Source organism: Podarcis bocagei (genome assembly GCF_964188305.1).
Source record: "Podarcis bocagei genome assembly, chromosome: 6".
NCBI classification, from domain to species: Eukaryota; Metazoa; Chordata; class Lepidosauria; order Squamata; family Lacertidae; genus Podarcis; species Podarcis bocagei.
The window spans coordinates 52,221,865-52,246,042 of record NC_138130.1 but is presented as its reverse complement, the minus strand read 5'-3'; the positions used below and the strand labels follow the sequence as shown (position 1 = coordinate 52,246,042).

Here is a 24,178-nt window from a genome sequence, read left to right as displayed (position 1 = left end):
GTGGCCCAGACTGTTTAAAGGGGATAATGTGTTCTATTCATTCATGTAAACCATTGCCAGAGCTTAATTCTGGGCCATCTCTATGCAAAATGGAAAGTGAGATATTCCCCCTGCCGCTGCCCCCCAAAATAAGAAATGTTCACTTTGGGATATCTTCAAGGGACTTCAGTGAACACAATCATCTGGGGGGGGGGCAGGAGTGGAGTGTACAATGTACTCTTATATGTAAAGAACATGTGACCAAACAGCACTGGCAAAATACCAGGTTGCTCATGTTACCTGTAATGTAGAGATCACTTCATCACCCACTTCCTTCGTGGAAACAAGATAGCGGGACATTTCAGGATTAATGATTCTGTCTTCTTTCTCCCAGCGAACGATGATGGGTTTTTCTCCATGTGCTGTGCAACTCATTTCTTTCTTTTGGCCCTGCGTTGCCAAGGTGGTGTTTGGATAGGAAGTTATCATAGCAGGAACTAAAAATAAAAATAGCGAACACAAGTTAGTAGCTTGCTGCAAAATGTGTGGAGGAGGAAATGCAACATTGCTGTACAGGAGGGCTCGCTAGGTAGCCTCACTTGTATTGACACATTTTCCACCTAATCCATTTCATTTTGTAGTTTTGTGCTTATATCAGCTGAAGAAAAACAAAACCGCCTGGTGTAGAATACAGCACTGAACTTCCTCCCTCCCCCTGCAAGGAAAGCAGGCATTCATGGGGAGAATGGATAGCCTCTTTTAAATGAATAACTTTAATTGCTGTTTTGAAATGCTAACGTTCCGTGGCATGACCTTTCTGCATGTCAACCCTATGGATAACAAACTGATCTACTAGCTCGCAAGATTGAAAGCTATGGCTTCTGCTTTAAGAAGTGGCTCTCACATGGATAACAATACAGAGAAACCTTGGGGAAAACTTGTGATGAGAAATGATACGCACTAACCAAGCATTGTTAGGAACCATTTTCAACCATTTACCTTTCTCCCATAAGGCTTATACATAAAATATCTAAGACTTTGTCAGATGATTACATTCCGCAACATCAGAGTTGTTTTTATTTGCTTGCTGTCGAGTTACTGTTTGATTATTAAACATCAACATTAAAAGAGATATAATAAAATTAAATACCATTCCCATATTCCATTAAAAATACGATAAACGATATCATCTGAAACTCAATATATATAACATCTGGACATAATTTTCAAAAATCTGTAAAAATGTCCAGGAAAACTTGGGTGTTTGGCATGGCAACCCGTGTCAGAAGTGTTGGTTTTGGGGTGAATTTCCTAAAAAAAATAGCTCAAACAACTCTTGTGTCTACGGAATTTTACTTTCTGAAATATGTTAACCCCACAACAAATAAGACTCACTTAGTACAATCCGGCCCCTATTATTCACATGCACAAATATAGCCTGCAGGCTGATTGTACATGACCCCCACTGTAGAATAAATTCATGGAAGGAACTGTGGGGTCCTGTGGACTAGCCCCACCCACTGGCAATACCATTCACTGCTGCGACACCCACTGAAGAATGTTCATTTGATATTTGTTGGAAAGAAGTCTCCCTAGCTACAGATTTGGTTATTTATTTATCTTATTTGTTTATAAGATTTCTTAGACACCAGTCACCATAAGGTCCCATGATATAACGTAATATACAGTTATTCAAAAAACAAACAAATGAAATCACAGTAATGATAAACCTTCAGGGCTGAATTAGCAGTGTACCCCCTCGTTTAAAATAATGGGGTAAATGCCAAGTTACATAAGCTAGGGCTGCCATATACCCTCTTTTTCCAGGACACATCCTCTTTTTCATGGGTATGTAAAATGAGAGTCGTCATAGCAATCCATAGTTAAAAGTAGAAGTTGGCAAATGTCTCCTCTTTTTTGCTCTTCAAAATATGACAATTATAGGCTATATAAGTTTTTAAAATGTCACACACACATACCCCCCTTTCAGAGGCAGTTCTATAACTAACCCAGCTATCAGAAATTGCTTCCCATCACCATAGCAATGGCTGATGAAGTTAAAGGGCTTATCCAGATGATCCTACAAAGGATATCCAGAACACAATTTCCCCCCTTGTGTAATTCTTCCCCCACCCCCACCCAAACAAATCCCTCTCAACACTGAATCCTGTCCCTGTGGGTAGGATATAGATTGAGAGAGATGCCTTACTCAGAGCTTTGCCAATTTCACTTCCCTGCTATCAAAAGCAGACTCACTCTATCAAAAGCAGGGAAGTGAGATAACAAGACTCACCTTTTTAACACCTCAAAATACCTATGCAAATATATTTCAATGCCCCCTCCACCAAGAAAGAAAAGAAAAGAAAATTTCTGTGAAAGGGCAGAAGCATTTCTGTAGAGCCTGGAAAGAGCTTTGCCAGTACTTGATTATTTATGCTTATTTGAATACTGGATGCTGTGTTTGATTTATTTTTGGATGATAGTGGCCTTTGACTTTCAGCAATGAAATCTGCATGCAAAGGACTGGTGCAGAGCCCCCTGCAAGTGGTACAGCGGGAGAGAGAGCTCAGCTGTTAAGGAAAAAGAAACTAGAGAAAGGGGTGGAGTCTTTAAAAAGCTCCACAAAACGGCACGGGGAAAGGAGGGGGAACTTACTGTGTCACTTGGTGATATAGAAGAAACGCCCATAATATTCATAGAATCAAAATCTGTCCTTATTAAGCTTTAGTCACAGGAACACTACCTGCAGAAAAAACTTTCATTTCCCCAGCAACGTTTCATAGCTTGAGGGCAGAGGGCTTATCATTTCCTTGCAAGGTTTCTTGTTTATTAAGAATGCTTGTAGGCCTCTCTACCTCTCAATGAATCCCAGGGTAGGATCAAAAATGTAAAAATCACATAAAACAATGGGCCATTAAAAATACTGATTAAAACAACAGGAGCAACGAAAACTGCAGAGCAGTTTATTATTATTATTTATTACATTCAGGCTGCAGGGGGTTTGGATTGAGGGGAAGCATCCTTCTGCCCATTTCTGCCAGCTCAGTAGATCTCCCAGAGTCCACTGCAAATGGAGGGACACTGGGGAAGGAACCGTCCTGCCTGCCTGCCTCATGTGTTGGCAGAAAGCCCACTGGCAATATTCCTGCCAGGAGAAGCTGATGGGAAGCCCCCAAACAAGGTGTTTCAAGAGTGGGGCGAGTCTGAGATTCTCTGGGAGCTACTGGAGGTAGAGTTCTTTTCACGGCGGGCACCAATCTGCCCATTTCCATCCAGGTCTTGCTGCCACTGCCGTGAGCAGCCAGGCTGTGGCTGTGGTGCTAGCTCCGCCCCTGAGCAAAGCCTTCGCAATGCTAGTACAGTGGTACCTCGGGTTACGAACTTAATTCGTTCCAGAGGTCAGTTCTTAACCTGAAACAGTTCTTAACCTGAGGTGCGCTTTCGCTAATGGGGCCTCCCGCTGCTGCCGTGCCGCCGGAGCGCGATTTCTGTTCTCATCCTGAAGCAAAGTTCTTAACCCAAGGTACTACTTCCAGGTTAGCGGAGTTTGTAACCTGAGGTACCACTGTAACAAGTTTTGATTGCTTTGTTGCAGCTTACCTCTTCTCCAAGAAGTGGGGAGGAGGCCAGCAGGCAGGGAGGGGAGTGTGTGGTGCAATGTCTAGACCTGACAGATATGTTCAGCGGAAGTCCAAAGCCTGGACACTGGGCAATCTTAATCCTTACAAAACAGCCTGGAATCGAGATGGAGCTGGCGTGTCCTAAGCCACCATTTCTTCTGGCTTCTTAAGAGTTATGTAATAAATTTTCTTTGATTATAAGTATTACCCAAACACGTGTTTCCAAGCTAGGATTGGTCTTATGTGCTGCTAAGCTATAACAAGAATGACGACGACTCAAAAAGCTTGGCAGCTCTGCTGGCGCCTTGTGATATGATTGAATGTGTCAGGGTAAAGACTGTGAACATTTAGAGTTCATATCTTATTCACTTAGAAGCAGTTTCAGGTCACATTATAGGAAAAGGAGGTGATTTATTTTATGTGACAACTATGAATTTTAATCAAAAGACATATTCAAAATAAAGTCTAGGACCCCCCCCCCCCATTTTGCCTGAATTCACTATAGGCAAGTATTTCCCCTTTCCCGAGGTTTTTCTCTTCCTTTTTTCATGCAAGAGCCCTTTTCATGTTTGTACATTACAAGCTGCTCTCTTCAAATAACACACCAGAGACCCACAGCAGCTTAGATTTCTCATTCTCTCTCTAGTCTTTGACAGGGCTGTGAAATGAATGTGACTTGATTCCGCATCGTCATGTGTGCACAATTTTCCACTTTGCCTAACTGAGCCTCCTAATAACCGATAGGAAAAAAAGAAAAGAAAAACGGGGGAATGGAGGAGGCTGACAGCTCTGCTCCCTGCAGCGACTTTCTCGTAAACGCTTCAGGAGATTCATGAGGAATGGCATCAGTTCAGAAAACTGCTCAGCAAGCTCAGTAACAAGCTAGACTAATAGCCAATAAGGCCTTTTCTCAGGAAAGTCATTCACAATTCATTTATTAGTAGTACGCACTTTATGAAGAAACCTAAGACAGGAGAGAAAATGCTCACCCTTTCGCTGGGAAAGAGTGGAGCGCTTTTGAAAGGACCCCACACAAGTTAACCCAAGAGGACAGGAATAATTTTGTAAAAATCAACCATATCTGCTCAGAGAGAGGGGCTTAATTGAGGTTCTGGAGGACCTATTGTCCATCCAAAGGCATAATTCCTTTATCAGTACCTTTCTGAAGACCCCATGCAAATGGTGGGTGGGAATGAGAAGCAAACAGTGAGCATTAATGTTAATGTAATGTGAAAAATGTTATGGGAACCTAATGCAGGTTTTGTGTGCCTCGGTTTACCAGGGTCTGCAGAACTTGCAGGCTAAGTTTCATACCCTCCAAGTGTCCCAATTTTCCAAGGACAGTCCCAGAATTACGAAAACCATCCCGGCTTCTAATTTGATCCTGGAATGTCTCTATTTCCCCTGCCAGTGCAGCCCAGCTTGGGGAAGAGGATAAGCCGGCATTCGTCCTGAGTGGTGGAGGCAGCAAGAAAGCATCCCGTTGCATCTCCATGGCTGCTGCTGCCAGTGTCCTCTCTTGGGCAGCTCAGAGCAGCTGCTGGAGAGTGAGTGAGAAGGAGGAGAAGCTGCCACCACTGAGGCCCTGCTGTGCATGATTTTTTTTTTCATGCTTTGTATGTCCGTGTCTAATTTTGCCCCTTTCTAAAATGTATTCATTTATGTGTAGTGCGGGGTTGTTTTTTGTTTTTGGTAAACCTACCAAAGAATAAAATAAAATAGGGATTAAGGGATTTTCTTAGGACAGTGGAGCGTGTGTCCGCTGTGTCCCATTGGTGTGGTGGCGGCAGCAGCAGCACTCGCCCTTCTCATGGGAAATGTTCTGCCACGGGGCCAATGGGGGATCAAGGAAAGTCAGTTGGGGCAGAAGAGTGAGAACTGTCCCTATTTTCAGCTAAGGAATGTTGAAGGGTATGAGGTTTTACAGAAAAGCCCAGGAGATCTCAAGACTAGGCCCTGAGGCAATTGAAATGGGTGGGCTTTTTTCATCCCTAATGTGTGTTAGCGTTTGCTCTATATAAAGTGGTCTTGTCACATCCTTTCTGTAAACAGTATACCTTAATAATAATAATAATAAATTTTATTTATACCCCACCCTCCCCGGCCAGAGCTGGGCTCAGGGTGGCTAACAACGGTAAAATTACAGTAAAAACATAATAGGGGGAAAAACCAATTTAAAATACAGGTTAAAATGCAATTTAAAATGCAGCCTCAACAAAACCATAAGGGGAGGGAAACTTAAGGGTCAGACTGAGTTCAAACCAAAGGCCAGACGGAACAGCTCTGTCTTGCAGGCCCTATGGAAAGATGTCAAGTCACACAGGGCCCTAGTCTCTTGTGACGGAGCATTCCACCAAGTTGGGGCCAGTACTGAAAAGGCCCTGGCCCTAGTTGCAACCAATTTAACCACCTTGCGACCTGGGCCCTCCAAAATGTTGTCATTTGTGGACCTTAAGGTCCTCTGCGGGGCATACCAGGAGAGGCAGTCCTGTAGGTATGTGGGTCCTAGGCCACATAGGGCTTTAAAGGTCAAAACCAGCACCTTAAACCTGACCCTGTACTTCACCGGGAGCCAGTGCTGTTGGTAAAGCACTGGATGAATGTGACCCCGCGGCAAGGACCCCGTAAGGAGTCTCGCCGCGGCATTCTGCACCCGCTGGAGTTTCTGGGTCAGTTTCAAGGGCAGCCCCACGTAGAGTGAGTTACAATAATCAAGCCTGGAGGTGACCATCTCATGGAACACTGTGGCCAGATCAGGGCGAGAGAGGTAATGCCTTATTCATATTATGCCTTAGTCATATTAATGATAGGTAATGCCTTAGTCATATTAGGAGATTTTGAGGATACGGCCATTAGCAGAGAATTTTAGTGAATCGTTTTACTTTCTCATGGTCCAAAACCTGTGCTAGCTACCTATTCTCTTACAGTTGCAAAAGATGGCCCTTTGCATGGCTGGATGGGGATAGAAAGCAAATGGATAGAGAGCAAAAAAAGCTAAACAAATATAGGCATACCATATACAATTTGACAAAATGTAAAATCACACCCCCTCCCAAACAACAAATATGACTGAAAATAATGTGTCTGGGTCTCCCACATCTTTTCCTCTGCCCTCAGAACAAATGCCTGCCAATATCCCCCTCTCCCGCCAAACAACCCCCCAAAATACTAAAACAGAACGCGCTGGTTGCTTTTCTCAACAACTTGTTCAGTTTTTGGTGGTCAGTTCATGAAGAAAAGCAGCATAATATCTTGTAGTCTCAACTAGAAATTGAATGATTTTTGAGAAGCGGTGGAAGCCAGATGGGCTGAGGTGGTGTATGGTCACAGCAATCTTGGACAGGCACACAACTCCAGACCCACAGCAAGCACTCCCAGTCCTGCCAGCTCCTGTCAGTCAGGGTGGAAGGGAGTGGCAGGCTTTTTTGGCTGCACTAGATCTAACATGATACAGCAAGTGGACTTGAGCTGGGTCCCTCCAGGGAATGAACCACGACTGGCTCTGCTCCATCCTCACCATGCACTATTTTAGGGCCTTGTGCTGACTGCCCCTGGTGGGAATACTGCTAGCAATAGTCCTTCATTCTGCTGGGCTTTCTGTGGCTCCAGCAGGGGTCTCTGTGGCAGCAGTGGAGAACCACTCTTCAACAGCAGTGGCTGGGCACCAATGAGGTCATACTCAAAGCCCTAAGTCCCCCGAGCAGTTCAAATTGGGAGGTGGGATTGCATCCTAAAACACCTCTCCCTCCCAGCTGCTATTAGCCTTGATGATTATTTAAGATTAGGTCCAATCCGCACCCCTCCCCTTTAGCATCTGTGATGGGATAGACTATATATTTTCCGAAATGGCACTGGGATGTGAAATATATTTACAGGAGGACATGTGATTTTTACACCTGCAACAGGTAATTTTATTTTCATTATTGCTTAACAGTAGTCCAGTTTTCAAGTGAGTGCGCTTCTCCACTGGGCGGTGGCTAAGGAAAAGAATCAAATATAGCAATGTTTTTGGGCTTGAGAAAATTATAGCTATCCATCTAATGGACACAACGCATTGAACAAGTCTGGAGGCTCATTTTCTCTGGCGCTAACTTGCACATTATCTAAAATCTATGAAGCCCTCTGTTTGTTTGTTTAAAAAAGATGTTTTACATTAATGGGATACAATCTTTATAAAACAAAGTCAGGGAGCAGTAAGTAAAAATAGAAGTGTGATACATGCGAAGCTTGAAATGAGTCATCACATCCAATAATGCTTAATACATAATTGGCCATATCGTTCGCTTGTACCAGTTTAGTCTCTCTCGAAGCAACAGAGCTGTGCCATAGAAAGAGATCACACAACCACATCTTTACTTAGCACAAGTTATAGATTTCCTGAAATCTGCGGGCAACCCAGTTCCATATGACTTCAGTCCCTTCCGCAGCACAGCAGCCAGCACTGTGCTGCTGCTAGTGGTTAGAATGAACTTGTTCGGTTTAATGAAGTTCAGTGAATTAATTCAAAAATCCCTGAACTACCCACAATTTCTGGGTAAACTGAATGTGAATTGAGTTCATTCTGGGGTAGAACTTTGAATGATTTCCAGTTCATATTTAATTTCTCTTACATTATTTTTAACTCTCTGGACTCTTTGGGCTTTTCAGCTTAAAGGTCATAATTGTTGGGGAAACAATGAATTAAACAATTCACACTCCACTGTGTGTTTTGATGTTTTCTCAGTCTTAAGTGTATTTTACACTTCAGCATAGCAGCTTGTAATATTCTGAATGCTGGAATAAAATTGCTGAGCATCCTTTGGGGGAATGTTTAAATTTAACCTTGAACTGATATGAACTGGGATTAATTCCTTTATGGACATGTTGATCTAGAACTAGCTTCTTTTAAAAATATTTTTTCCAAGCTCTGGTGTCAACTAACAATGTATCCCTATGGCTGGCAAGTGGAGAACAGCAGAACTTAACAAAAAAAAGAGGCATTTGTAAGGCAGTTGCAATAAACAGTCACAGAGAGAAAGCACCAAGCTGCTGCCAGATGGTGCCATCAGACTGGTCCAAACCAGTGAATTAATGTTAAGATGCTCTATACTCGATTATGCCAGTTAAAAACACCCAATTCCCTTTGGTAGTCTATTCAATATTCTGACACATGGTTACTGACTTGGCCTATTAAATTACACCTATTTATAATTACAGAAGCTCTCTTTTATAGGGTGGCTATTACCCAGAAAAAGCTGCCTATCTCAAAAAAAAAAAAAGGGGGGGTTGTATCATAAGAGGAGAGAAGATTATAATTTGTTTTAAGTTCCCCTTGTGCCCTCAAAGCTTTGGCCATTAGCACATCACTGGCATTGTTGAGATTTTAATAACAGGCCATGGGCAGAGTTACAACATAAAGACAGCACTTAGAGGGAAAATGGGAAGGGCTGCAGGAACAAACAAGTTGGGTGCCATTCACTGGACAACAAGCTGTTTTCACCCTGTTGAAATAGTCCTTGTTTTGTGGGAGGCAGTCACTGCTTTCCTTGGTACGTTTCCAAATATTCCCCAAGTTTGGGCAGAAGCAGTGGGTTGTGCCTCCAAACAAGAGAGAGAACATGTAAAACAAGCATAAGCATCTCGCATTCTTAGATACTGTACCCCAGAGGTGAGGAAGGTTTTTTCAACCAAAGGACCACATTACCTTCTGGGCAACTTTCCAGGGGCCAGTGGTAGGCTAGTTTTGACATACACTCACACCCCCTTCTCTTATCATCCATCCAGGAAACAAAGAAGCATTAGCAGAGTTCAAGGACACACTTCAGCTAGGCAAAAACACTCAAGGAGAACGCAGAGAAGGCCAGTGTTTATGTGGTCTGGGGACAGTCCCAAGGGCCAGAGAAAGAGAGAGGTCTGAAGGTTCTCCATCTATGATGTAGCCAAGCACCCAGACCAGTGTGTGTGACAAATGCAGAGTATAAGTTAGCAAATCCTGTACATGTCAGGGGGTTATTCCCAGTAGAGGATTGCAGTCTTGGAAAGATATACCTAATATGTCAGCTAGACGCCTGCCTAGTAAGTCCCTAGGAAGACTATCTGATCTGAATACTGTATGAATAAAGGGATGGGTGGAGAGCAGCTATCCCAAGTCTGCTGCCAACATGAAATCAGACTGTGTACTCTTGTTGGTGAGTGCTCTAAAATGTCAACCCAGAGCAGTATTGATATGTGTGGCTCTCCCACAGCAGTTGCAGGCAATGTATGTAAAAGTACCTTGCTTTTTTCAACTGATCCTGACCTGACGACAGACATCATAGTGGCAAAACTTTAAGACTTGGCACTGTGGGTTAAACCACAGAGCCTAGGGCTTGCCGATCAGAAGGTCGGCGGTTTGAATCCCCACGATGGAGTGAGCTCCTGTTGCTCGGTCCCTGCTCCTGCCAACCTAGCAGTTTGAAAGCACCTCAAAGTGCAAGTAGATAAATAGGTACCACTCTGGTGGGAAGGTAAACGGCATTTCCGTGCACTGCTCTGGTTCACCAGAAGCGGCTTAGTCATGCTGGCCACATGACCCGGAAGCTGTACGCCAGCTCCCTCGGACAATAAAGTGAGATGAACGCAGCAACCCCGGAGTCATCTGCGACTGGACCAAACGGTTAGGGGTCCCTTTACCTTTACATATCTATTATGGGGTGTATTTTGTTTTTTCAGCCATTTCAAAAAGATATCTGAATACATTTATACCCCATAAATTTCCTGCAAGGTACTCAAGACAGCGCACATGGTCATCGTTCCCTAGCCCTGTGAGGCAGGTTGGACAGAGGCTTTGTGACTGACTCAATATCAGCTTTGTGGCCTGAATGGGGGATTTGGACGCAGGTTCCCCCAGCCGTAGAGCTTTAACAGATGCACACACATTGGCTCTCCATATAGTCTGTGTTCTGCTGTGGTATTATTTGCTTTCTGTTGCAAGGGTAGAAGGCAACAGAACTTTACTGATGCTTGCCAATGATGCTCTTCTTCTGATAGCTTCAACATGAGATGGGGAGGGGAGCAGGTCGAGAGAAATGAAAGGGAAGAAGGGCTCTAATTATTCACCAAGTACAAGTTGTTCAACTAACAGATGGGATGGGATGGCTTCTTCCCACTCAATCCATATGTGGCAACAGCTTTTAAGTAGATAATTATGTTCAATAACATTGCAGATACATCTCTAATGTGTGTGGGCAAATGTTTGCTCAAAGATTTCAACTCCAATGTGGCAGGGGGTGGGGGGGACACTTCTTGTATGGCCATGAAAGTCTTTTCACATGTTTAGTTGGGGAGAAGCACCAGCAACTACATCAAAATAGCTGAAATCAAACTACAGACCTGAGTTTCAGACCTGTGCTCGATATCTGCTCTGTGTCTGTACACTGAAAACATAATGACTCGTTCAGTTGTTCCCATTCTTAATACAGGTGACCCATTAAAGTTTCCAATTCTGCCAGAATGACTTCTGGAAATAGCTCGTGTAGACAGCTAGACTTGATGGAAGGATGACATACCTTGGAAGTAATCTGTAATTTTGTACTGTCTTTAGACATTCACTGTGCTAGGCTGCGGTCACTCAAGAGAGCAAAGAGAATGTAACACCACACTGGGGCTGCAATCCCATATAAGCCCCACTGAAGTCGATGAGCCTTACAGTACTTCTATGTTGACATGTAAGACGGTAACAATTGGCAAGGCAGAGCAAGGTGGTGTTGCAAACCTGGCTTCCCAACATGCAGGTCACTGTCTATAACTGAGAAGTAGAAACAGTGGGGTGATCAGCACTGCTCTCCCCACCACCTCCCCTCCCCATCTCATGCTGAAGCTATCAGAAGAAGAGCACCACCTCACTCCTCCCTCTTACTGGCAGAGACCTCCATGTTGGAAAGTCAGGTGCACATTGCTGCTCCGCCCCACCACTCGCAAGTGATGTATAGGATGTTTGTGTTGTATACATGCACACAAAATCGGGGAATGTGGGGCCATTCTGATAGGGCCCTGCCACAAACGGTTTTGGTAAATATGAAAGGATGCTGAGCTGTAGCTGTTTGCTGTATGCTGTTGGCTCACTTGACTGTAGAATAAAGGCATTTATTAATACAGAGCTCACAGTTCCAGCCTTACATTTCTCCAGAACAAATAGCTTTCTAGAAATATCCTGCTTTGTTTTTTGGATTTTTTAAATGGAGATGACTTTTGTGTTGCTTTGTTTCTTCTTAGAAACAAGGAAAGGTAGAAGGCCATTGCCTTCATTGCTTGGTAATACCTGCAAGCGTAAGGTAAAATGCAGCTAATCATTTATAACTAAAAAAGCCCAAATAATAATTCTTTGGTCAATAGCATATTTGGAGCCACAGTTCAAGTGAAGTAGCCAAAAGGCTGGATCATTAGCTGAATCTGATTACACTACAGTACTTGAGCCAAAAATTTTCTAACCTTCAGTTGCTGCTGGGATAGTGTTGAAAAATGCTGCAGTAATAATAAATGGCTTAGTTTACTTATCTACTATGTTCAACCATAACAGCTTAGTAAAGCCCTCTGGGTAGCTTGTCAACACACTGCTATGACAATTTCTTTCCTGGCTGTTCGTGAATGAACACAGGTGCTTTCCCCCCTATTTAACTTCTATTTTCAACAAAATTTGCTCCTGTGTCAGTACTAGACACAGAACTGGATTCAACTAAGTAAGTATGCTAGTGGAAGCCAGCACAATGAGTCCTGCTAGCGCAACTGGACTTTCCCCCTTCACCTCCCCCCCAATCAACTCGGGGGTGGGGGGTGGGCAGGCAAAACCTCAGAACAGTGTAAACGGGAGAAAAGAGGAGATATCGTTGCACAGGACAAACTGAAATGCTTGCACTGACAAAATAATTGGAAGAGTGCAACATTGAATTCCTACCAAAATGTCAAAGGTGGTATTTCTGTTTAATTCACTTTGGAATCAATTGAGGGAGCAAAATCCACACTATTTTTATGCTGTTTCTGGGCTTGGGTTTGTACACCTGCTTTTGTTTGTTTGTGAGCCAATCAAAGCAAACTTTGACTGGAGATTCCAAACTTCAGATCCTTCAGAATCGTCAGTCTTGAGCGCCCAATCTGGCATCAGATGAGAAGTGATAGCAACTGCAATAAATAAATGTCTCGCTGCCTGAACCGCAGCCATCACCGACAGTAGGGGAAAATAGAATGTTAAAGCAGTGCTAACCTACAGCATGCAATTGAAAAATCAATTCATATCGGCTGAACATGTTATCATTACCTCTGCATGTCGTTGGCTTTAGAATAAGTTATTGGGCATTGTCTATGACTACGCACATCTTTGACTCACTGTAAATTCCCCTTCAACCACAGTGATTGTCTTAAAGGCACCTTGTGGTTTCTTTTGACATTTTAAGACAAGCTGCTTTATCACATACAATTGTTTTCGCAGGAAACAACTTCAGTGCGTGGCTCTGGGGAGACTGTTATCTCCTGGTAATGGCACCATTAACATGAGCATACTGTAATTAAAGACTGCAAGAGCAATTCATCTGGATACAGCATATGGATCTGTTTTTATCTTAAACTGACTGGGCAGCCTAATATAAATACAGGCTCAAATTCTAAAGGGAAGATTGGAATAATCTGTCTCAGCTCAGGTGCACGACCCATTGTTTTGAGACCCATTAGCCGAGAAATGTTGTTTCCCCTAGTTATACTGCAAGATCTTGGGATAGGTTAATTAAAGTAATTATTATTCTCACAGAGATCAGCAAGAGAAATGAATGCCAACTTTCCCTTACCAACAGTTGCACAGAAATGTAGACTTTAGCAGTGTGCTTGATTAAGGCTTTGCACACTTTTTTGGCAGTAATCCCAACCAAATTTAAGGGTTGTTACTGCTGAATATACATATATGATGGAGCCACACCAAACAATACAATAACACTGGGGTCATTGTTTTTGCTGGAGTCTACTTCTCACTTCACAAAAAAAGATAAAACAAGTATCTTCTTCAATGGGCATACACATTCCCACTGGATGTGCAGAGTTGTGTCCATGGGTGGTATTCAGCTAAGTCATGGGTAGGCAAACTAAAGCTCGGGGGCCAGATCCGGCTCAATCGCCTTCTAAATCCAGCCCATGGGCAGTCCAGGAATCAGCATGTTTTTACATGAGTAGAATGTGCCCTTTTATTTAAAATGCATCTCTGGGTTATTTATGGGGCCTGCCTGGTGTTTTTACATGAGTAGAATGTGTCCTTTTATTTAAAATGCATCTCTGGGTTATTTGTGGGGCATAGGAAATCATTCATCCCCCCCCCCCAAAAAAAATAGTCCGCACCCCCCAAGGTCTGAGGGACAGTGGACTGGCCCCCTGCTGAAAAAGTTTGCTGACCCCTGAGCTAAGTTCTACTCAGGGTATACACTCACTGATATTAATAAACTTAACTTATTCATGTTCATCCATTTCAGTGGGTCTACTTTGAGTAACACCTAGTTGAGTACCTCCCCTAGTACTTAAAAAAATAAAATAAAGTGACTGCCTTTTCCACATAGGTGCCCCAAAGCAGCTAACAATAATAAAAAAATCAAATACTATGTGAACACCATTAAGAAGAGGTACATAATAATAATAAATTCAATACAAAAATGCTAAACACGGAGATCCCACCCAAAGTGCCACTGTCAATCATGCAAAGGTCTGTTTGAATCAAACATCTTGTTTCATCCTCTTGTAGCCTGAAGGCTAGGTCACTTGATGGCCCTTCCCGGGGAGCAAATTCCAGGTGTTTATGGCACTGTAAACAGGTGACTTCATCTGGTAAGTGTTTGTGAATAAAAGGGTGTCTGGTTTTCATCATAATTCTGTGTGTCTGTCTTTTTTTTAACTTACATTTTTGCAATACAATTAAATCCTGAGAAACGGAATTTTATAAGAAAGGAAGAAATTCTGCCCCCGCACCAGGACCAATTTGCAATTAGATTTTCAAAGCATGCAGCTGCTGGGTTGCTGAGCACAACAAGGAAGGAAGGACAGGCCACACCTGGCCAGAGTCCCAAAGAACCACAGCAACCCTCCTTTCCAAGCACTGGACCAAGGCGGAAGCATGAAAGACTGTGCATTCACCACTCCTGCTTCTAATCACACCAAAACCAACATTCTGTTACCAAAACTGAGTCCGATAGGCTAGGTCAGGTCAATGAGGCTTGTATATAGTTGGCAACATGACTTGCTTTACTGAACTTTGCAGGGAAGAGTAGCATTCAAAACTAAATTATTGGAGATAAACAACAGGCCTGAGTGGAAAGCAAACTGCATCAGCCTGTCGTTTAGAAAATCAGGAATGGAGAGGTGGATTTGTGAGTCATCGGTATCTACATATGGCAGTTTAATCACTGAGGTCATTCAAGTTTGAAGTTTAGCTGAGGAAAGGGAGGCGAGGATCAAATCAATGAAAGGCCATTTAAGGACAACAATAGTAAGGAAAAATGAGAGTAGTGAGAGTAGATTTTGGCCCAGTTCCCACGTCTCATTAAACCTTAGTTTAATGTAAACTATCAGCATGCTGATGCATGATGTACAAAAGGATTCCATGACACCTACTCCTTCTCTTCTGCTGCTTCTGTCTCATGTAGATGGGGAAAGCTAGAGTCTGGTGTGCCTTGTCTGAACCCTGGTTTGGGGTTTGTTTCCCCCAGCCAACTGTAAATTTTATTTTATTTCTTCAATTTATATACTGCCCTTTATCCAAATATCCCAGGGTGGTGTACCACATTAAAACATAATTTATATATAATATAATTTTATAATAATAAAAAGCAGTAACAAAAACCACAGAAAATATCATAGTAACAGTCCCCCCACATTTCAAAGGCCATAGATAGTTTAATGACTGAAGGCCTGGGTAAAGAGACTATTTTTGCCTGGTGCCTAAAGACACGCAATGATGGCACAAGGTGAGTCTCTCTGAGGAGAGCATTCCACAAACAAGGAGCCATCACATAAAAGGCTTGTTCTCTTGTTGTCGCCCTCTGAGCCTACCGGGGAGCAGATGGGGAGAGGCATTCTTTAAAGTATTGAGGTCCTGAGCCGTTATAGGCGGTTGGAGGATGGATGGCGGCTAACAGATTAAGGTTGAATCCTGACAAGACAGAAGTACTGTTTTTGGGGGACAGGGAGCGGGTTGGTGTGGGGGATTCCCTGGTCTTGAATGGGGTAACTGTGCCCCTGAAGGACCAGGTGCGCAGCCTGGGAGTCATTTTGGACTCACAGCTGTCCATGGAGGCGCAGGTTAACTCTGTGTCCAGGGCAGCTGTCTACCAGCTCCACCTGGTACGCAGGCTAAGACCCTACCTGCCCGCGAACTGTCTCGCCAGAGTGGTGCATGCTCTAGTTATCTCACGCTTGGACTACTGCAATGCGCTCTACGTGGGGCTACCTTTGAAGGTGACCCGGAAACTGCAATTAATCCAGAATGCGGCAGCTAGACTGGTGACTGGGAGTGGCCGCCGGGACCACATAACACCGGTCCTGAGAGATCTGCATTGGCTCCCAGTACGTTTCCGAGCACAATTCAAAGTGTTGGTGCTGACCTTTAAAGCCCTAAACGGCCTCGGTCCTGTATACCTGAAGGAGCGTCTCCACCCCCATTGTTCAGCCCGGACACTGAGATCCAGCGCCGAGGGCCTTCTGGCGGTTCCCTCATTGAGAGAAGTGAGGCTACAGGGAACCAGACAGAGGGCCTTCTCGGCAGTGGCGCCCGCCCTGTGGAACGCCCTCCCATCAGATGTCAAAGAGATAAATAATTACCTGAGATTCAGAAGACATCTTAAGGCAGCCCTGTTCAGGGAAGTTTTTAATATGTAACGCTGTACTGTTTTTAACACTGATTGTGAGCCGCCCAGAGTGGCTGGGGAAACTCAGCCAGATGGGCGGGGTATAAATAATAAATTATTATTATTATTATTATTATTATTATTATTATTATTATTATTATTATTATTATTGGTCAGCACCAGCACTTGAATTGGGACTGTTAACCAACTGGCAACCTGTGCAGTCAGGCCAGGATAAATGTCATATGCTCAACTCCTCTTGCTCTGGTGAGCAACCTGGCCGTCAAATTTTGCACCAGCTGACATTTCTGAACTGTCTTCAGAGGCAGCCCTACATATAACATATTGTAGTAATCTAACCCAGAGGTTACCACAACATAGGCCAAAGAAGTTAGGCTATCCCTGTCCAGGTAGGGACAGAGCTGGGCCACCAAGCGAAGCTGACAGAAGGCACCCCATGCCACTGAGACCACCTGGGCCTCAAGCAACAGCAATGGATCCAGGAGCATCCCCAGGCTATGTACCTGTTCCTTTAGAGGGACTATAACCCTTTCAAGAGCAGGCAGTCTCCCATCCACCTGGTCTAGGGAACCACCCACTAACAGTGCTTCAGTCTTATCAGGATTGAGCTTCAGTTTATTGGCTCTCATCTAGACCATTACCAATGGTAAGCCAAGAACAAACCTTGGCTACTCGTGGTTTCTTTGGAGTAAAGTAAACAAGCCACAAGCCCAGGAGGATATGAGAAGCCAGACTCATGTTTGTTTTATCCACAGTACAGAAGAAACAGAGGAGGAGCACTACCGCAGCAATTGACTAGCGTGAACTAGCATGGTGCTCATTCGTTTTAAACTATGGTTTAATGTGGCCTGCAAACCAGGACTTTGAAAAAAGAAGAACAAGCAGGCATATGGAGAAAAAAATGGAGAAAATACATCTTGCATAGAAAAGAAACTACTTATTTAAAAGATCAAAATTCAGTTTCTCCTTCTCTCCCTCTCACACACATTCACACAAGTGAAACAATATGAAGTCTGCATAATATTGAATATTCCTCTCCCCCTACTTTTGCTTTCTCATTTCTTCCATCTGTTTCATCTTTTATTCTGCCATTTCTCCTGGCTGTGCCTCCTGTTTTCAAGCATCTACGCTGTCTCTCTCTTTCTCCTCACCTTTTAAAACGCTAAAACACTTTTGTCCCAGACATTGCATGGCATCCGTCTGTTTATTAATCCAGATTTATTCATGAATTTATGCTTCATCATGCCACTGAAGCAAGGAACAATTTGTAGCCCCCCCTTCAAAATGGTGCAAAGTTAAATGGTGTCAGCATTAGCACATAACCCCACCCACCCAAATCTCCCACCAACCATCTCTGAGGTTGCAACTCTATACACCTTTACGTGGGAGTAGAGATGGGGCAGAAATTCGATTCAGTTGTCATTTATAGGCAAACCTGCCTAATCACCCTTTCTGAAAAAACATACAAAGTGAAAAAGAAGCATTCTTTTAAATTTGTACTTCTTTGAATTCTGCATTGCAATTCTCCATACAAGCAATGTGTACATAAATGCACATGGGAGGGTAAAGTGTGCAAAAAAAATGCAGGTATTTGCAAAGATAGCATACAATATGCATTATATAAGGGAAAAATGCTTTGCAAAAATGTGCCTCTTGGGCAAAACAGCATACCAAGTTGCATATTTCAAGATAAATTTATAGTGAAATGCTGAATTTTCACAAGGATGTGGTATTTTTAAAAAATCAGAAAGCAATGTGAAAATTTGGAGAACTGAACTTAAGAATGTAAAGATTAGAAACCAAGAGAAACCGAAATGTACAGATTCATCTATCTCTACTTGTGTCTGAATAAACATGCATACATCTGCAATACATACAGAGGCAAGAAAATCTACTTTGGTGAATCCCAGGAAGCATGAGGTAAACAGGGTTAGCTTTGACCTTTACTGCCAAGAGGGACGTGGGTGGCGCTGTGGGTTAAACCACAGAGCCTAGGACTTGCCGATCAGAAGGTCAGTGGTTCGAACCCCTGCAAGGGGGTGAGCTCCCGATGTTTGGTCCCTGCTCCTGCCAACCTAGCGGTTCGAAAGCACATCAAAGTGCAAGTAGATAAATAGGTACCGCTCTGGCGGGAAGGTAAACGGCGTTTCCGTGCGCTGCTCTGGTTTGCCAGAAGTGGCTTAGTCATGCTGGCCACATGACCCGGAAGCTGTATGCCGGCTCCCTCGGCCAATAAAGTGAGATGAGTGCTGCAACCCCAGAGTCGGTCACGACTGGACCTAATGGTCAGGGGCCCCTTTACCTTTACCTTACTGCCAAGAGGGCAATGACCCAGCCAAAATTCCTGTAAAAGGCCTCAAGAGCTACTATAGATTTGGTTATACAGTGGTGCCTGTATAACCAAGGCGAAAAACTTGCAAGACGAAAGAGTTTTTCGTTTTTTGAGTTGCTTCGCAAGACGAATTTCCCTATGGGCTTGCTTCGCAAGACGAAAATGTCTTGCAAGTTTGTTTCCTTTTTCTTAAAACCGTTAATACCCAGGGTGCATTGCTTGAAGAGGTGAAGTTGCGACTTGACTTCGAGGAGCAACTCATAGCATGTGGTGTGGTAGCCTTTTTTGAGGTTTTTTGAAGACTTTGGTGATTTTTGAAGCTTTTCCAAAACTTCTTTTGCAGCCATTTGGTAAGTTAAACTTTTAAAACTTTTTTGGGGGTTTTTGGATTTTGGGTTGGGGTGTTTGGAATTCAAGGACTTGGTGTTGGGGAGGGGTTTGCAAGAATCTGGAAGCTTGTGTGTTTTTTTCTGAGGTCACAGAGGAGGACGTCAGTGAGCTGGTGGAGGAGCACGACCACGAGCTGACCACCCAGGAGCTGGTCGAACTGCAGGCAGAGGCTGCGCAGGAGCAGGCCTGGCTGGAAGAGGAGGAAGCAACTGAGGAACGGCTATCCTCCAAAGAACTGAGGGACATTTGCCAGAAGTGGAAAGATGTGCATGTTGAATGGTTTCTTTAAATGTAAAGGTTCATCATTGTTCCACTCAATGTGTATGTCTTTAAGGGGCCAGAGCAAGGGCCAGAGCTCTCCCATTACCCTGGGGGATGGGTTGGTGGTTGGGTCATGTTTGTTTGTTAATATATTTAGTGTAAAAGGAGTTTTTGTTTTTGTAATTAAAACCTTGTTTAAGTTATTTTTGAGTCCCTTTTTAATGCATGGTCTCCCCAGCAAGCTCTCTGCAGCGCTACCATACTGCAAATAGCCAACAGTGCAGGCTTTTGCACAGTGGCACCACCCTGACAAGGACCTGACACGTGATCTTGCGAACACTTTTGATACGATGGTCATGTCGTCTTTCAGGGAGGTGCTGAAAAGGCGGATGAAGCAGCAGACCATGGGCAGGTTCTTCAGCAAGAAGTAAAGAGTGGAAGAGGAACCTTCTTCGAGTTGTCCCCCAGAGTCTTAGAAAATGTATGTACAGTACACTTTGGTGATTTTTAAATGCTTTTCTGTCATGTTTAGAAACTTAAATTATTGTTCCTTCAATTTTTGAAATGCTCTTTACAGTATGTGTGACTTTAAAGAGCACTTAATAAACTCTTTTTGTACCAAATTTGGCTTTGTTTGGAATTTTTTTGACCATAGGAACTCATTAATTGATTTTCAATGCATTCCTATGGGAAACCATGCTTCGCAAGACGAAAAATTCGCAAGACGAAAAAACTTGCAGAATGAATTAATTTCGTCTTGCGAGGCACCACTGTACAATAATAAAATTCAAAAGGTGGGAAGAATCAACGGAAACAGAAATCAACAGAAAAATGTTGTTTCTAAAGGTAAAACCCAAACTGATATTGCTGATGATTTTCACATACCGATATATTTCAGTCTGGTCTAATGTACAGAAAATGAGATCTGGGTCATTGGAGAAGTTCAAGACAGGTGAAAAATTAGAGCTCTCTTCGGCTAGCTTTCCAAATAATGCCATAAGCAGAATGAAATGCTGCTGTCAAATACTTGGCATATATTTACTTAAAAGCCTAATATAATGCTCCTAAAATCTGCAGTCAGCCTTCCTATAGGGCTGAACATTTCACGGCTAAACTACTTCTTTAAAAATGCAAGGATGGTTTCAAATACATTTCTTTTAGAACGGAAGGTTTCCAAGATTAAAGAACACGTCTTAACCAGCTTGTTTTACATTCCATTATAGTCCTGTGGATGGTGCAATGGGTGGCAAATGAATCAGAACAAGAGGATGAAAAGACAGAGAGAAAAAGAGTGAGCGAAAGCTCTGCACATCAAGACATCACCCATTTTACACTTAAGAAATTTACAAAATCCCCATGGTCACAAAAATTGCTTTACTGCTGTACAGTAGCCTACATTTTTAATGTGATTTTGCTCACATTGTTGCAAGAGGCTTATTTGCCTCATGAAGTGCATGAGCTAAGATATAGGGGGAAATAGTCCAAAAGTGTCAGAGAATCAATATCGCTCTTCAAAATGCAGCTTAGAAAGTTAAAAACCTGAGACATCAAATCCAAAAGCCCCTCAGTACAATGGTTGTTTCAGAGTAAGCCCTAGAGATTTCAGTGAGGCCCAATTCCCATACTGAGCATCCACCAGCCGATGGGGTGATAGGGTTAAGCAGAAGTCCTGCAATGCTGGGGGGAAGGCTAAATATGCTGATAAATTTCAGCAGGACATCTACACAAGGAGTGGGGAGTCTGTGGCCCTCTAGCTGTTGTTGGATGACAGCGCCCTTCATCATTGAGCATAGACCGCGCTGGCTAGAGCTGATGAAGTTTGTAGTGCAAGACATCTGGAGGAAGCATCAGGCAATAGGGCTGCCTTCTGAATGCCCAGCATCAGTGCTGTTTCCGAGAGGGAGCGGGGCAAGGAAGAGTGAGGTGTGGGGTGGCAGTGGAGCTCATCCTATGCTCCTGCTACCAAGTGTTGCACCTGCCTTGCTTCCGACCCCCACCCCTCTCCCTCTGAGGAACTGGCACAATATTAAATAAGCATTCCAAACCAGTAACCTCTGATAAATAATTATGGATAAAACCACTTCAGCTTATTTAACTTATTTAAGCAAACATAACCAACAACAAAAAAAGTGTTTCAGGCTCTTCTAAAAGCCTTTAGTTATGGGCCTTGACAGACCCCATTTGGCAAATTTTAAGGATATTGCACCAACATAAATACTGGTGACGCTGAATCTTGCTCCAATACAAACCCCAGCACACACTTCTGATAATTAATGCACTGGTGGAACACAGAAGCAGTTATTGCCATCCATGTTAAACAGGGCGTGGGTGGCGCTGTGGTCTAAACCACAGAGCCTAGGGCTTGCCGATCAGAAGGTTGGTGGTTTGAATCCCCGCGACGGGGTGAACTCCCATTGTTCGGTCCTAGCTCCTGCCCATCTAGCAATTCGAAAGCACGTCAAAGTGCAAGTAGATAAATAGATACCGCTCCAGCGGGAAGGTAAACGGCATTTCTGTGCGCTGCTCTGGTTCGCCAGAAGCGGCTTAGTCATGCTGGCAACATGACCCGGAAAAACCGTCTGCAGACAAACGCTGGCTCCCTCAGCCTATAGAGCGAGATGAGCCCGCAACCCTAGAGTCGTCTGCCAGGGGTACCTTTACCTTTATTTCACTATATTTGTATAGGACATCTCCTAAAATAAAGTTGCTTTCTCAACTAAGTATTTTCTGTGAAGGTGTTTTAAAAATACAATCATCAGACAGTACAGGTATTAGAGAAGTGACTTATTTCAAGGACAAACACTATGACGATAATTCATAGTGTAATGGAAGGATTAGCAGATATACCTGTCAGGAAGTTAAATGAGAACATTATTGTCTCTTTTAAGGGCCTCACCTACATTTGTAAAGATAAAGCGCTTTACATGCTCTACAACACTATGATACCATAGTGTGGAGTCCTGTTTGTCGCCAACGGAACTTCCGTAAATGAAGTTTACAACACGTTTAACTGAATTGTTTCTTTGATGTGTCTAGATCCAGCCGAGAACAGTACAGATGCAGGAAACTCCTGACTTCACCATTTAGTTTAGTCACTAGGTGGCACTGGACTTACAAGCAAGTCCAGTGCCACCTAGTGACTAAACTAAATAATGACATTATCCACACACAGCAATGAAAAAAATATTGTAGCATATTGTGTTTTTATCCATGCATACATTTTCAATAATCTGAAGTGAGTTATATCCCTGCCACAAACATTTCTACTCTAGTCTCTAATATAAGAGTAAAAGGAAGAAGGAAAGATCGGGGGCATGCTGTCACTCTTTGTTAAAAAGTCTCGTTATAAGATGTCCTGTGTGTGTGTGTTTCTTTTAAAGCCAGCATCCTCATTTGGGGGGGGGCAGCGGCGGGGGGGGGATCTGATAGTAAGGTACTCATTTGTATACAAAAGCACTTTTTCATATTTGCATGAGGGCATATGTGGCAATTATCCTACAAAGATACAGTATTCATTTCAGGCAATCGCCACGGGCTCGGCATTACTGAGAGGAGTAAAAAAGCATTAGAATCAACAGGGGGAAAAAAGGATATTCCAGTTTTTCTACCCGCTACCTTGAACATACTTCACGTTTAATTTCACCCTATTGCCACGGGCACTGTGTTGTTATGACAGCTGATCTGCCATTGAATAGCTGTAAAAGAAAATCAACAAAGGATCGCTTCAGTGACTTTCGGTGCAATTTATTGGAGCTTGTATCTTGCGGCTGCTGCCGCCTGTCGGGGTAATGACACATGATGGGTGATTAAAGTGCAAGTCCTTAAATCAAAGCTGTGCTGATGGTCTGAAGAGGCAGCAAACAGCACTTGGAGCTTGTTCATCTCGCATGGTGGGAGGACCTCATTAGGACCAAAGTAAAAAAAGAAAAAAAGCCTGTTATACTAACAAGAGCAAATTCTTGTGTCTAGGGAAACTTTTTCATGTTTTCAAGGTTTAGCATAAATTTTCCTGCAGCTCCTCTCTGAGTCTGGCTGTGCGATCAAACATAATAATATAAAATATACTGATTTGTTATCATGCGCCAGCATGCATTTGAGGATAACAACTGCAAATTCAGGTGATTCTAGTGCTTCCATTTATTTTTATACATTCCACAGCTTTTGGCTTCCATCGGGCAGAAACTCAGCTTTTCCATTGGATATTCTTAAATGACAATTACATATAAAACGTATAAAGCAACGAACAATTAGGTATTTGCCAGAATGGTATAGTGGCAATAAATAAAGCGTTGGGAGACTTATATGAGAAAGCTTAAGGGGAAGGGAGGCAGGGAAGGCATGAAGGCTATAATTCTGCATTCAGTTACTCACAAGGCAGAGAATTGAAAACAAAAGGATCACCTCCTTGCAGTGTAATTTACAATGAGTTGTGAAAAACCAAAATCACTTAGAATCCCTGATTTTACTATATCCCCAGGAGGCTATTCTATTATCTGGGTGCCACAAATAAAAAAAAATACTACTTTGTTTTCTTGTTTTGTTTTAATCTTCTACTCACAATCACTTTTACATTTGGTAATTCCTGGCCATATTTCTTCATCACGAACCACAGATAGTATTTTTTAAAATAAAAATCAGGCAGGTGCACCCTGCCTTTACACAGACTTAAGGGCACATGCTCATTGGGAAGCAGTAGATTGTGGTGTTTATGCCTTTAGGTGCTTCACTTACTTACTTAGGCACTT

At 43.1% G+C, this 24,178-nt stretch overlaps 1 protein-coding gene across 1 annotated transcript in view; it reads right to left on the bottom strand.

Moving 5' to 3' along the window:
- The window catches only part of DSCAM (DS cell adhesion molecule), a 337,795-nt gene that overhangs the window by 95,242 nt on the left and 218,375 nt on the right, over nucleotides 1-24,178 (bottom strand). The window contains exon 12 of the mRNA XM_081199124.1: nucleotides 280-476. Within this exon, the coding sequence (XP_081055250.1) occupies nucleotides 280-476 (197 nt within the window). The remainder of the gene's footprint in view (nucleotides 1-279; nucleotides 477-24,178) is intronic.